General features: G+C 42.3%; 1 protein-coding gene across 2 annotated transcripts in view; it reads right to left on the bottom strand.

Moving 5' to 3' along the window:
- Nucleotides 1–514: 514 nt before the first annotated feature.
- pbx1a (pre-B-cell leukemia homeobox 1a) overlaps nucleotides 515–15,073 on the bottom strand; it is a 57,149-nt gene continuing 42,590 nt past the window's right edge. Inside the window, exons 3-9 of one of the 2 annotated variants that reach the window (XM_080779175.1) lie at nucleotides 14,631–14,875; nucleotides 12,559–12,749; nucleotides 11,961–12,096; nucleotides 10,836–10,998; nucleotides 7,889–8,001; nucleotides 6,811–6,900; nucleotides 515–2,808 (exon numbers count right to left, since the gene is read on the bottom strand). In XM_080779175.1, coding sequence (XP_080635301.1) covers nucleotides 2,716–2,808; nucleotides 6,811–6,900; nucleotides 7,889–8,001; nucleotides 10,836–10,998; nucleotides 11,961–12,096; nucleotides 12,559–12,749; nucleotides 14,631–14,875 — 1,031 coding nt within the window. In that variant the 3' untranslated portion in view covers nucleotides 515–2,715. The remainder of the gene's footprint in view (nucleotides 2,809–6,810; nucleotides 6,901–7,888; nucleotides 8,002–10,835; nucleotides 10,999–11,960; nucleotides 12,097–12,558; nucleotides 12,750–14,630; nucleotides 14,876–15,073) is intronic. The other variant, XM_080779176.1, reaches the window with a different exon arrangement.

The following is a 15,073-nucleotide window of genomic DNA, read 5'->3' as shown; positions in this document are numbered from 1 at the left end:
CAAGGACATGGCCAGCCCTCTCCCTTCCAGTCAGCTTTTCATATATATGACAACAAAAAGAAATGACTGGCCATCCTCCAATGACCTAAATCAGGGATAGCACACTCAAGGTCTTACTCTGGGTCTTTGTCCAATACACACGTACGTACGTACGCAGGCACGCATGCACACTCACACACAAATACAATTGTACCATTTACCATTGTGTATTCTTGAATCAACCTTTGCATCAAGCATTTCAGATAAATTTGTTTCATGAGAAATTTGTCTTGACTCACTATATGTGACATGTTTCAGCTGCATGCGTGCATGCGTGCGTGCGTGCGTGTCTGTGTGTGTGAAACTAAGTGAATGTGTACACTACAGTAATGTATTGGATAGGTGGCAGTTACTGACCTTGAATGACCTTCAGTCACAGCAGATGTGAGTGGAATCTTCCAATTATGGAAACTGCCCCCCCACCACCACCACCATAAATTCAACAATAAAAATGCTGATGAATGATATAGCTGTATTACATAGCATTTTTAATGTGTTTAAAACCTTTTTTTTTCCTTTTTCCTTTTTTCTTTTTTTCAACAGAGCAAGTCAAAGCACAATGGTGCACATAAACACATGTTGAAAGTTGGTCAGCTAATTCACATGAGAATTGGAAAACAAAAGGAAACAGCCTACTTCATTAAGCACACCATTTAAAAATAAAAAATAAAATAGAAAAGAGCAAATAGTCCACGAAACATAAAATGTCTACAAAATACAAATTATTAGACCATTCAGACAAAAACAAAAAACATTGATCTGTGATAAAGTTGTCCCTTCTCAAGATGGTTATGGTTAACATTTACTTTTATAATTTGTGAAATCTTCATATTGAAACAAATCAATTAAATAAGAGATGCATGAATTCAAACGTCTACATCGGTTTTGGTATCAATTCTACAGTTACTGAACCAGACAGCAGAGAAACCTGGTATTAGGACTGCATACAGAAAAGGTGAGTATTCAGTCTAGTACACAGTAAAATGGCCCCAGTGTTCATTTATACACTGTGTATTTTACTGTGTCATGATATGATTGGCTCTATTCTGTTCTGAAATGACCCTCAGCAGCAACTAAAACCTGGGCTAAGCAAAGCACAGTTGCACCCCTTTAGTGTTCCCGAAAAAATATGTAACACTATTATACTGTTGTACAAATTTAAGGGTATTTATTTGCTGTATACCTGCATCAACCAGAGCAAGGGTTTGCCGTAAGCATGTCAAAATTCTATTAACGTAATGACTTCCTTGTTTAAGTGGATTCTGATTCAATGTGCTCAGAAATAAACTCAGTTATGCTCTCTGTGACATACTTTTTCTCAGTAGAAATTGCATTGAGTATTGGACTTCTAAGCATTCTTTTTCCTCCTTTCACAGATACATCCGTATTCCCCACTTCATTTGTCATGTCTGATTGTAGCACCAGTATTAAGACAGAAATACAGCTCTAAATTATTTGTTCTGAAAGAAATAATGGAAATATGATTATGTACTATATATATATAGTGAGAGCCTATTGTAATGATATATTAAGTACAGTAGCACAATGGTAACTTTGTCTTGATGTGTTTTGGTTTGACAGCAGTATTTTGGCAATATCGAAATGTTATCACTGTATGGATAATATATGAACATGAAACCCCAAAGTGGAGCTGATAAAATAGCAAATAATAATACATATCTGTATATCTGATTAAAAAATAACATAAATTCCTGCTTTTGTTGTAGTACTGTTTCTGTCACTCCACTTGCACACAATGCTGTCACTCTTAAGGGTGATTTAGACTTAGTTGCATGTCGGTGTCTGTGTTACACAACCATAATAGCAAATCTATACACTCACAAATGCGTCACTCTTACAGATCTGCTTTGGCGTGCAACCTAGTATAATTCAAGATGAAACTAACAACAGATGAACAGTGACTAGATTGTGAGTTCCTGTATCCTAGCTTACTTTAATGAATAATGTCAATCAAAGTTGTCTGAGTTGATGACAAGTATTTATTGTTTTGCGGATAACATATTTCACAGGGTTACCTTAGAGGTATCGCCAACATAATTGTGTTTTGACTTGTCAGAGACAGAGGGTAAGATGAACATACTTTATCAAGCACACATTGTAAACAACTGAGCAATATTTAAGTCTAAATGGCGTACCATAGAATAGGTGAGAGACAACAAACGTAAGTAAGAAGATGTGCCTCTTGCTTGCAAAGACAAAAAATCTCATTTTTACAAAACAAATAATGGTCACTGACATTTTTTCCTACTTTTTTTAGTTGCCGAGAGGTAGAATGAAGCGTTCTCAATCAAAATGTATGGGTTGATTTATTTATCTTATCACGTAATATCATCAATATGAGTGAAAACATCACAAGTGAATAAGTAACCCCAGCCCTCTGAATATAATGTGAAATCTGTACAAACATCTCCATTCCTTGTAGTATCATTTTTCATTTTCATTCTGATACTTTTAGTTGGTATCTCAAATGTCCAAGAGCAGAGCAGAGGAAACTTTCTTTTAGTTATTCTTTTCCTTTTTTCCCCCACAACATTTTCTCTAGGATTTCACAGCACCCCTCCAAACTATGGAACAGTGAATCCATTTGACTCTTAATACTGTGAATGGCACGGCCAGTTCATGTTTTTTGTGGACACGGTGTGGAGATTGAAATATTCAGTTGGAGGTATCCGAATGAACACTTCCAGGTCCTTCCGTGGGGGAGGTCACTGACGATGGGGTCGGGGCATCCTGCCAGCCTCCATTTGTCTACAGAGATAAGAAGGGGGGGAAAAGTTTAAGGTTAATTAGCTCATGGAATGTTACATGGCACATATTTGAAAATCATAATCATAAACACGTCAAACATGAATGACAAATACAGAAATACAATGAATGTGATTTGGCAGTATGATGCAGTGACAAAAAAACAACAACAAAAACAATTAGAATGAACCAATATGTTATAGTGTGAATACAAAAGTGTAGATATACATTTTTATCTTGGCGTTCAGGCTCTGCTAAATGTTTTCTCCCTGCTCAGCACAATTACACAAACAGCATTAACCATTAAAAACATGGGGATAGATATACAATAACAACCGTCCATGGGGAACAGAACTAATAGCAGAGCCCACTGGTGGTGCTGGGGTGGCGGTGGGACCAAACAGTGCATAACAACAAACCCGGGACACATACCGGTACGCAGAATGAACACAGACTTAGGTGATCTTAAATAACCGGCCCAATTGGTCAGCTGACATATGGGTCTTGCATAACACTGACTGTATACACCCACATGGTAATGCGCATGTGTGAAACCTCTTGAGCAGGGGTGGGCAACTTTGACGGAGGGCCACTATATTTCCACACTCACTCCAGAGGGCCACGTTGCATAATGTCGGGCCTATAACTCTCATCTCCCTATTTTCATTTATTTTTTCGTAATTAATGCCCTACTTTGTCATTCTATGACTCAAAAGTAACAAAAATAGCTGAAAATAACAATTTTGAGTTTGTAGATCTGCTATTCTTGCAATTTTTTTTTATTGGAATCTTGAATTAATTTAGTTATTTCAAATGCACTTAGTTTACTTATGTCAACTTTATGAACTTAAATACAAATACACTGGACATAAAAATGTCTGTTTGGAATTGTAACAGCTGAAATCAATAATATATCAGTATTAAGATATTAAAGGACAACTTTAGTTTTTTCAACCAAGGTTCATGTTATAGGCTAATAATATAGGTGGTTATTAGAGAAAGTAAAAGATAAGTGTATTTCTTTTTCATTTGCTGCTTTCTTTCGTTTTAGCAATTTTAGACATTTTTGACAGGGGAGCGGGGGCATTCGAACAAGTGGCTAAATATGTCATTATTTACAACATTTTACGGCGATTTATTTATTGTTATTTACTAAAACAAAAGAAAGCAGCAAATGAAAATACACTCATCTTTTACTTTCTCTAATAACAACCTAAAACATGAACCTTGGTTGAAGAAAAAAGAGGTTGTCCTTTAAACTGTGGGCCGCATTAAGTGAAGCTGGGGGCCGCATGTGTTGTTTTGACTTTAAAAAAGGGTTTACAGGCAATTAGGGTAATAAAAGGAGTGTTACTTAGATGTAAACCAAGTAAACTTTAAGTTCATGTCAAAACATAACAAAACCGGATTGACAAGACTGCTGATATTCTTCTGATACACTGAAAGCCTAACAGATATTGACACATTGCCAAGAATATTCTGGATCACATCCATCTACCTGCCAAAATGGCTGCCATGATACAAGACAACGCTACACAGAACAAACAGACCTTTCATAAACCTTCCAAGATGGCCCTGAGGTAGTTGATGATGGAATCAATTATAGCAAATTATCACACTGGCTATTGGGGAAAAAAATATAATGGGCTTGTAAAATGGAAGCCTTCTTCAATCCCGGAGATAGGTCGACTAAAGACCATTAGGGACATTAATGGCAATTTCCATGCCATCAGTGAATGCTGAAAATGGGCTTTGGCACCCTCTTATTTTCAAACCCTGTTATTTCACATAGAGGCCGTCTGTCAGCCTATACAGAACCAAAAGAGAGAAGAAAGAAAGAGAGTGTGATTTTTTTAAGCAACACCCACCATCAATTTCAAGGGTGTAATTATTGTTCAAGGAGAAAGGAGGAGAGCTCACACATTCTCTCTGACTCAGTACAGGCTTTTTTCTCTTCTTTTAAGAATATAAAAATGAGACAATAATGTTTGGCTTAAATAACAAAGTGCCCACACTGCATCCACAACTCACATTGCTGTGTATTTTCAACAACTGCAAAGGGAGTCTCTCTGCAACGTATTCACTTTGTCTTCATTCATTATTGTCACCATAAGGGCAAGCATCATTATAATTTTTGATAATTGGCTTTCACTAGTCCATACGCGTTCAGGGATATGACATACGAGTTTGGGTCGTGTGGTGTGTACATGCATTGCATTTGTATTGCTGAACATCCCAAAGTAGTAGTAGCAACTATTAGCACCATTCAGGTGAATGATTGTTACTTGTATTATTTATAACACGTTTTTGCCCTCATATGATTGGATAATATACGGTGACATCACAGTATATATTATATTGCCTATATGCAGGCAACTACACTCGCCAGGATTGCGTTGTCAATGCCCGTGTTCATATTCAGATCAATGGCTCCAGCCACTGAGGAGGAGGGGGCAATCTCCTTATGAGGAGAGTGTTACTCAATGGCTGATGACATCTCTCTCCCTCTGCCACTTATATTGGCTCATGTGGCACATCCGTTTTGCAATGCTCAGCCAATCACAATGCAGAATGACACAGCTTCCAGACAATTACAGCGCAGAATGGCACGCCTTCCAGTCAATCACAGCGTGCAATAAGTGCGGACGATTCCGTCCTCAAATTGCGAGGACACAATTAATAAAATTATTAGTTAGATATGATCCTATTTCATGTAATCCAGTAATATAACGATATAATCAATAATTCACTGAAACAAATTCAAAACAACAATAAAATATTTGTGTTTTTCCCTATTGTCCTAAAAAAGCCTGAAAGTAGATGTGCTGTAGTAGTACATATATATTTAGCTGATTTGCTACTATATAAAGTATATTTATTGGTTGATTTGCTACTATATAATAATAACCATTAACATTAACAGGGGTCTTGAATCTGCATGGCTAACTATTTACACTGCCGGTGTGCGTACCGGACAGTAAGTTGATAGCTCTAATGTAGGCTTTGTCCATATACTTGTTTTAGCATGAAGGGGTGTTCCAGGCCCGGCTGTCAGTGTCACTGCAACAGTGGACGGATGATCTGACCAATGTGCTTAGACTGCTTGCCCAAAGCTCCACTCATTCTGCCTGTGTGACTGTCGTATTGATTCCGCTCAGTCCCACGCGGCCTGTCGCTACGGATCGACATGCAAACACACTGCCTCCAGTGTTCCCTGCTATGCCTGGCCTAGCCTGAGAAGACCCATGAAAAATGGGACCATCCGTTCACACCGGCTAGCTAGAGTTATTTTAAGAAGGAGCAACTGGGAGCCAATTTCGGGTAAGGACAAGGAGGCACGTTTTGTCTTCGGGTGCCAATGTGAGAGGAACGCCGGGAGGTAGGATGACACCTGTGTCCTTGTTCCTGTCGGCTGCAGGTGCCTCGCTAACACTAATGTCCTCCGACAGGCTAGGAGCGTGTCCAGCCACTCAGCCGCTGGCCGCTGCCTCATTGCCTGCCACCTAGGGCATGACTGGAGCAGAGGAGCAAATGGCTGGACAACAGCCCAAGCTCAACAGACTCTGCTAAGTGGCATCGCAACCACCCCTACCCACACCATCCTACCCCTTAACCACTTACAAACTGGCGTCCCTATTCTGAGCATGGCATTATAGGCAAACATTTCTAAATATTAACATTTTTTGTTTAACTTCAGCAACAATAGCCGATATACAAGCTCACAACACTTTGCGGTGCAACTCTTGTAGCTTGTAGAGCTGTTATTTTGGACTATTTTCGATCAGCTATATTTGTCTTACAATGAAGTATAGGGCATCGCACGCACGCATGCGCGCACACACACACACACACACACACACACACACACACTCTCTCAGAGTAAAGTTAACACTGAGGATTCTACTGTGCACCCTGTGAGCATAAAATTAGTACATAAAAACAACAACAACAACAACAACAACACAACATTGAGAAGGACAGAAGAAGGTTGTTTACAGGTCTTACGTTGATGCCCTGTGGACTGTACATCTGGCTGGCTGCGAGGCTGTCACTGTATCCGCCGGTCTGGCTGATAACATGGCGAAGGGTATCCACCTGCAGCAGCCAGGACACAAACACAGAGACAAAGCCAGCTGGTCAGACAAAAGGCTCCGGGTGGTGACAAAAGAACGTCATGCACAGAGAAAGGTCAGACTGATAGTAAAAGGGTACCATGCGTTGGAAAAGGTTACAAAGTGTGAATTAAAATGATTCGTCTGCTAATGGAGACTTGATAAGGCATCGCCGTATATAGGGCGAAAAAATGAGGTGCCCTGGAAACAACAACAAACTCAAACAAAAAATGCATACATTTCTACAAGATATTATATTATATTTGATAAAGTCAAAGTAACTGCGATTTGAGTGTGGTTTGTGCTTTGTAACTTGATACAGTATTCAGAATGCCATGATTTTGTTTTATTCATTGAATTACCCAAGCCTGATTAAATATCAATATAGGCCAAATTTTAATCTGCTACTGAGACCATCCTTTATATATACAGGACTCAAGTGTGTGTGTGTGTGTGTGTGTGTGTGTGTGTGTGTGTGTGTGTGTGTGTGTGTGTGTGTGTGTGTGTGTGTGCGTACGTGCGTGCGTGCGTGCGTGCGTGCGTGTGTGTGTGTGAATCATGCCCAAAGCACTGATACTAAGTGAGAATGCTGCTATAGCTTCCCAGTCCGTGTTGAGAGTTTTAACACTCAGTGCTGGTCATCCCTGTACACTTGAACAAGGTCAGTGCTAGACTCCACCGGTGGCTATGAGAAGAACCCTTGTCAGGGAAGTGCTGATGAGTGTTTGCACCATTTCCAAAACTGTCTGCACTCGTCTACTCATTTGTGCGCTGACAATGGGCTCTACATTAAATACAGTGCTTAAGGCCACGTGTGACCTGTGTCGCTCCAACTAGGTCAAAGGAGAAGCATCTATGCTCCTGTGCGTGGTCAGGCGGGCACAATGACATCAATAATAGAAAGCAACTTTGAGTCAGAGGTTTGCAATGTTCCAGTCACGCCAGACAACTACGTCTGGAGAGGAGCCTACCTGGGACTGTATGTTGGCCCCAACCTGACCCCCTTGGTACGAGTCCCCATTGAGGGATTGCACACTCATGAACAAGTCTCCGGAGTTTGACATGTTAAAAGAACCAGCAGAACCTGAGAGGACAGTCAGGGAAGGAGAGAGAGAGAGAGAGAGAGAGAGAGAGAGAGAGAGAGAGAGAGAGAGAGAGAGAGAGAGAGAGAGAGAGGAGAGAGAGAGAGGAGAGAGAGCAAAGATAGGACAGTGCCAGGTGGAGAGAAAGAGAGAACAGGGAAGGGAGAAGGGAAGAGGAGAGGGAAGGAAAGAGTAGTTAAAATGACCATGCAACTGCAAAAGTGCAATAAGTGAGTTAGTGGAGCAGGGCTGAGCAGACATATCGTTGCTGTAGGGCAGAGAAACCTTGTGCAGTGCAGTATGTCCAAAATGACAATTTTTCAGGAAATGGAAAAAAATAACCTGTGTTCCACAAGTTATCATTTAGTCATGAGCTCTGGTTAATACTTTTCATTTGTTAAATATTTATAAAACCCACAGGCATATTTATCCACTTTCAACCTTGCGTCCCTATTTTGAGCATGTCATTATAGGTGAAAAGTAAAAATAAAATAAAAAATAAAACACTAAAACAAATAGTAGATCTACAAGCTGAGTGTGAGCTTGTAGGTTGGCTATTTCCGCTGCTTTTGTGCAGCACTGTACACTGAAGTATAAAATAGGGCAATAATTCATGAAAAACACACAAAATAACGAGATACAAGGTTTCTGCCCAACAGCAACAACATGCCAAAGAGCAAGTATCACCCAGCCATAATTAACAAAAACGAATGCGAAACGACATACATCAAGAACCCTAAAATGCATTATAATCATAAACACACAATTACTGAAGTCCACGGACGAAGACAGATGCCGCTGAAGTTGCTTGCCACCGGTGGTTCATTAAGGAAGTGCTAAATGATCCACAGGAAGACCCAAAGAATCCTCTTTGTCCTTTAATGGACCCAAACTCCCCAGATGTAAAGAGACCACAGCCGTAACTTGATTTCAACAACCGGTCCTAATCCAATACAGTTGGGAAGTCTCTATATGACAAAAGGCTTGGCTTGCCCTCTGAACAGCTTAATGGCATGCAAGAGGTCAATCGGACAAGAGGCAGGATGAATTAACATCCGTAAGACCAAAGAGGTCAATATGGGAGAGAGAGGACGAGAGAGAGAGAGAGAGAGAGAGAGAGAGAGAGAGAGAGAGAGAGAGAGAGAGACAGACAGAGGGAGAGAGGGGGAGAGAGAGGGGGGGGGAGAGACAGAGGGAGAGAGAGACAGAGGGGGAGAGAGAGGGGGGGAGAAGGACAGAGAAGAAACAGTGCAGGAAGAAAAGGAGAAAGCCATATATTATGGGGTTAGTGGAGAAAGGTGCTGTACACTCAGGTTTTGAGTTATTTGGGAGCCCGTAAGGAGGGCTCTGAGCTACCATGGAAGCATACATCTGGGGGTCGCTAATACAATTATTTTATCCACAAATAATGTATTTTTCAGTGTAATGATAAGCATAGTTTACAGTAAGAAACATGTTTTTCAAAAAGTATTTAATGCACCAGAATGAATAGAATGAATGCACTTCACCACAAGTATACCATGGAGCGCAGTAGAATATTGCTAAAAACTATTCTGGCATGGAGAAGATGTCTGGATAAATGGGACCTAGCTGTGTTCAAAATGTATCTTTTATTTCATCTTTTTAGTAGCGGAACTCAGCGGAACTACGTTTTAGGAAACAGTTAACACATTCAGGGTGTGCTATGTGCTCGCTAAAGAAAGGTAGCCTTATACAAAATTGAATCCCATTATTAAATTTAATTACATAAATGGTGCGAGAGTCGGCCCTGCTCACCCAACCAATCGTTCATTGTGTCCAGAAAGAGATGAAAAAGGAATTCACTTCTAATGTCAAATTACTTAATTTCCGTATTAGCATAAGACTAGATGAAAGCACAGCTCAGTTTTGGGTTGTGGTTGCAATGCACTTACAAATCTTTGCAAGTAGTGGGATGCTGTGTGTGTGTGGGTGTGTGCATGCATGTGTACGTGCATGCATCCGTGTACGTGCATGCATCCGTGCATGCATCCGTGCATGCATCCGTGTGTGTGTGCGTGCGTGGGTGGGTGCGTGCGTGCGTGCGTGCATGTGTGCCACGCGCGTGTGCATGCGCTCGCTCGTGCGTGAGTGTGTTTGAAAGTGTTGAACACCACATAATGAACAGTGTAGTCTCTCTGTCTCATAGAAAGCACAGCTGTTGTTGGGCTATTATTTATCCCCTAATGTTAGTTATTTTCGAGACCTCCACAAAGCTCAGAACCCTGACTAACAAATGAAACTGCACCAGTGCGCCTGAGACCAAATCCTTCAGTTCGGGCTCACGTACTATATAAAACAAATAATGTTGCTGTGTTGTTGTTGTTTTTTTTCTTAGTACACAGCATCAATTATCCAGATTTAATAGAGCCCCTTCATTTTTGGGATTATATTAACGCCTGAAAGAACAGTCAGTCAGTCAGTCAGTCAGTCAGTCTGTCTGTATTGGAACAACCGTGGCAGATTGGGGGTGGGATCACCAGATGTAATATTGATTCAGTATTGATGAAGTCAAAGGTCTATGAATCTATTCTGTCTAGATCACAGTGCAAGGTATACAAATTAATTGAAAATGTTTGTTTTGATTTGTTTGCCCTAACGAAGGCCACTTGAGGCTAGCATGTTTTTATTCCATTTTCCCCCCTGTTCCATTATGAACCAATTAAGCCTCTTAATTAAAATCTTTTAACTTCATGAAGAGTGCCTTGGATTAGTTTTCTTGTGTATTATGGGGTCATACTGTAATGACAACAACCCTTACAGCATGTGGCTTAGCATCTTTCTGAGTTCTTGTACACAGAGGTTCATGTGGACTCACCTGCTGAGTTGGGAGTGGACGGGGAGTTTGCCTGGCTGCCGTGAGCTGACGACACACTGGTTGCGGTGACCGCCGTCTTCGCGGCATACATGTTGGCTTCTTCTTGGAACTTTCCAATGTTTTTCTTGTATCGGATTCTCTTGTTTCCAAACCAATTTGATACCTGTGAAAACAGCAGAGAGATCATAAACATATATGTCGTTTTTTTAGCAAAGGATATCTCTGCAAGTAAGCTTACTGTATATTTCCAAATAACAGCCCTTACTCAAATAGCCGCCCACTACATTAATAACAGCCCAGGTAATGACACCATTTTGCGTAATAACTGCCTCGTCAAAATAACCGCCCTTGTCCGTATAAGCGCCCATGGGCCGTTATTTGCAAACTTAGTCAGCCTTATTTATCCATCCATCCATCCATCTCCAACCGCTTATCCGTAGTCAGATAAGCGAGATGCCGAGAGGCATCCTAACCAGATGCCCGAACCACTTAAGCTGGCTCCTTTCCTTTCCTTTCCGAGTCTCTCTCGTGTGACTGAACTTCTCACCCTATCTCTAAGGGAGCGCCCTTGTATCAGCCACCCGTGGAAGAAAACTCATTTCGGCCACTGGTATTCGTGACCTTATTCTTTCGGTCATGACCCACACTTCATGACCATAGGTGAGAGTAGGAACGAAGATTGCTCGGTAGACAGAGAGCTTTGCCTTCTGGCTCAATTCTCTTTTCGTCACAACAGTGCGGTACAGCGATTACAATACCGCCCTGCTGCTGCGATTCTCCGGCTGATCTCCTTCTCCGTCTCCTTCCCCTCACTCGTGAACAAGACCCCGAGATACTTGAACTCCTTCACCTGGGGTAATGCCTCATTCCCTTCCCGGACTGCACTGTAATAAATAACAGCCTACTGCAAATAGCAGCCTAGTTCCTTATAAACGCCCGGGGTCCAGTTCCTTAAATCACCGTAGTGACATAATCCACAAGTTGAGACAGACATTAGCTAGATTCCAATACTCTCATCCTCCACTCGTGGTGTTTCATTGCGCTTCAAGTGGCTCGGGGAGAGAAGTTGCACTCGTTTTAATTCCTGCAATTCTTACATTAGAATAATTTGGTTTGTGTTGGTACCTGTGACACCGTGATGCTGCATTTCTTGGCCAGTTCTTCTTTGGCCTCCTCACTGGGATAAGGGTTACTGAGGTGGGAGTAGAAGTACTCATTTAGGATCTCTGTCGCCTGTTTGTTGAAGTTCCTCCTCTTTCGTCTTTCGGGAAGGAAAGAAGTTAGATGTGGGGAATAGAAGAAGAACAAAAATAAAATCAAACACCTTTTACAACAATGACACATACTAATACAAATGCTCAAATTAATTAACCACAGTAAGCTGGCATTAACCCATTTTGGGCGGGAACCCCTTTTGGTGTTTTAAACATTATGTTATAATTTAGCTATTGAAAAATAGCAGATCTACAAGCTCATACGAGCTTGTAGGTCTGCTATATTTGAAAAAATTGTGAAAATGTGGCACAAATCTTTGAAAAAAAAAATCTTTCAGAATACTTTTTTTTGTTGACGTCAGGTCTAAATGGGTTAAAAAATAAATCTAAATAAAACAAATAGCAAGAATACAAGCTCACATTGCGTGGTTAATGAATAAATATGCATTCACCAAAACACACAGCGTGTTGTGGTGAATATACATTTGCATACGGTTCTGCATACAGACCTGGCATCCAGGAAGCGTGAGCGTAGGATCATGACAGCCTCGCAGGTGCTCTGCTTGAGCTGCATCTGGATGGTGCTGAACTTGCGGTGGATGATGTTCACCATGCGCTCGATCTCCTTGGGCGAGATGGGCCGCGTTCGAGACTGCTCCCTCAGCAGGTTCATCACATGGGTGGTGAACTCATTGCACGCCTGCAACACAAAAACACGGCAACGCGTTTAAACAAACAGGCCTCAGAGTGGCCTGACGGCGTCGTCGCACCCAAATCACTGCGTTCTTAAGGAGCCGAGGCTTTGCAGACAGGCCGGCGGTCGCGTGGAGGCAGCGCTGATTGACAGCGGCACAGATGCCATACTATAGTAGGACGCTGTGAATTGTAGTAGCGACGGCGGGTTACGCCGGCGTTTCGCGGGGGATAAAGGGACGCTGCGATGAGGAGGCAGCTAAAGTCATGGCGTTTTGAATATTAAAAAGCCTTTTCTTCAACAGACGGAAGAAGCGATGTGACAAGTGAAGAGAAATCCACAATGACAGAAAGCGTTCAGTCCTGTTCACGTTCAGGAGGTTTAAAGTCTCATTCTCTCTCTCTCTCTCTCTCTCTCTGTCTCTCTCTGTTCAAGCCTGGCTGTGTCTTTTCACTCCATCTTTCAGTCTACCTTGTTCGCTGTGTCTGCATCAGTCACTGGATATGACTGCATTCAGAGTCAAGGTGTCTGTTTCTTGTCAGCACCAGGGTTACGTCAGTCAAAATTATGCACGGCACCAGCCGTTCTGCTCACGAACACATGCCAGACGCCACTCACTCACATGCTCAGAAAGTGCGCACGTGTGCGTGTGTGTGTGTGTGTGTGTGTGTGTGTGGCGTTGTGACACGTAAATGCTCAGGTGTATATTCACAGTGACAGTTAGCAATGACTAGCCTCACTGGAATAAGATGACAAACCCACAAGAGCTTTGACATCGGTGAGCATGACAACACATTGCAGTTCCTTGGAAGAGTGCTGGTGTGTGACTGATTCAATGGATGCTTTGCTGAAGACATCACAATTCAACGCCCAGCTTCTCACAGCTTTGACCTTTGGCACAGCGTTTTTATTCTCTTAAGTAAAATAAAAGTTATGAATTCAGAAGGCAAAAACAAATGAAATCATTTGATGTCAACTTGGTTTTGTGGGGGGTGGGCAGCTTGCCCGTTTTTCCTCCCAGAATTTCCCCACTGAGGGGTGGGAGGGGCTGGGGGGGCGGGGCCAGGCAAGAGACAGTCATGTGTCAGATCGCGTCAGATAATCCCCACGTGGCTTACAACAACTTCCATGAACCGAATTCACTGTAGTAGCCTTTTCATAAATTATATTTGCACTTAGGCTGTCGTGAAAGTTAATAAAAGCTTCAACACCGCAACACCAAAGTAGTAGTAGTAGTTGTGAATTAGAAAAGTGTTACCGTGTTGCGCTTCTGTCTTCACCTTAGTTTATATTTTTGTTGTTTCTCGTAAGAGCACGTCCGTTGTGCTTCAACTACACACACGGCCATCTGCCTTGACTACTGTGTGCAGTTTGTGCACTGACTGTGCCCGTCCGCTCCTTCTCAGCCCCTCCCACCCCTCACTGGGGAAAATTCCGGGAGGAAAAATGTGCAAGCTGTTGGGGATCACTAAGTACTCTGCACTTAATGCAGAGTACAGACAGACAGATAGACAAGACAAACCAGTGCGTGCACACTATGCACGATTGCACATGCACTATTGTGCACGCACGCACGATGCAGTACCCGAAAAAGGATCAACTCATTTCCTTGTTTTCTGACTGTGCTGCAGCTGCATGGGCAGACACCGGCCAGCGCGACACTTATGGAATACTTTCATTACCGTAAGCAAGGAAATACCTCGTTTTGTTGTGTTTTGGGTCAATTTATTCATTTATGAGTGGTCATTGTTTATATACTGTACATCACCCTGTCTGTGATTTATCTATAAACAATGACCCACTCAGCCATACATTATCCCTTACGTATTTTGGGGTGAAGGGGAGGGTGTGTGTGTGTGTGTGGCGGGGGGTACGTTGTGTGTTTACCTGCTCGTACTTCTCCAGTTCCGTGTGATAGATCTGTCTGATCTGGGACAGCTTGGCCCGGTAGTCGGAGTGCTCCGCTGAGTTGTCGGGGCCGACGCCCCCCGCCGCCGCGGCTGCCGCGGCCGCAGCCGCCGACCCGCCTCCTTTCTCTGGGCCGGACACGCCCTCCGCCAGCAGCATGTTGTCCAATCGCATGAGCTGGGCATCGGGAGGCTCCTCCTCCTGGGCACCGCGGATACTGAGCACTGTGGGCGTGACAGGAGAGAGGGGCGTACGACGTCACCAGGCAGTCCCATTTGGTTTGTCAAAATAAATAAATAATAATAAAATAAAAACAATTTTAAAAGGCAAAAAAAAGAGACAATCGTTGAGGTGAATTTCGATTTAGTTGCACAGTAAAATTGCATAGTGTTCATTTAACTGTTCAGACTGAAAGGGATATT

Source organism: Protomyctophum bolini, assembly GCF_963924005.1.
Source record: "Protomyctophum bolini genome assembly, chromosome: 12".
Lineage (NCBI taxonomy): Eukaryota > Metazoa > Chordata > Actinopteri > Myctophiformes > Myctophidae > Protomyctophum > Protomyctophum bolini.
The sequence above is the reverse complement of the archived record's forward strand: the minus strand, read 5'-3'. Positions and strand labels throughout refer to the sequence as shown.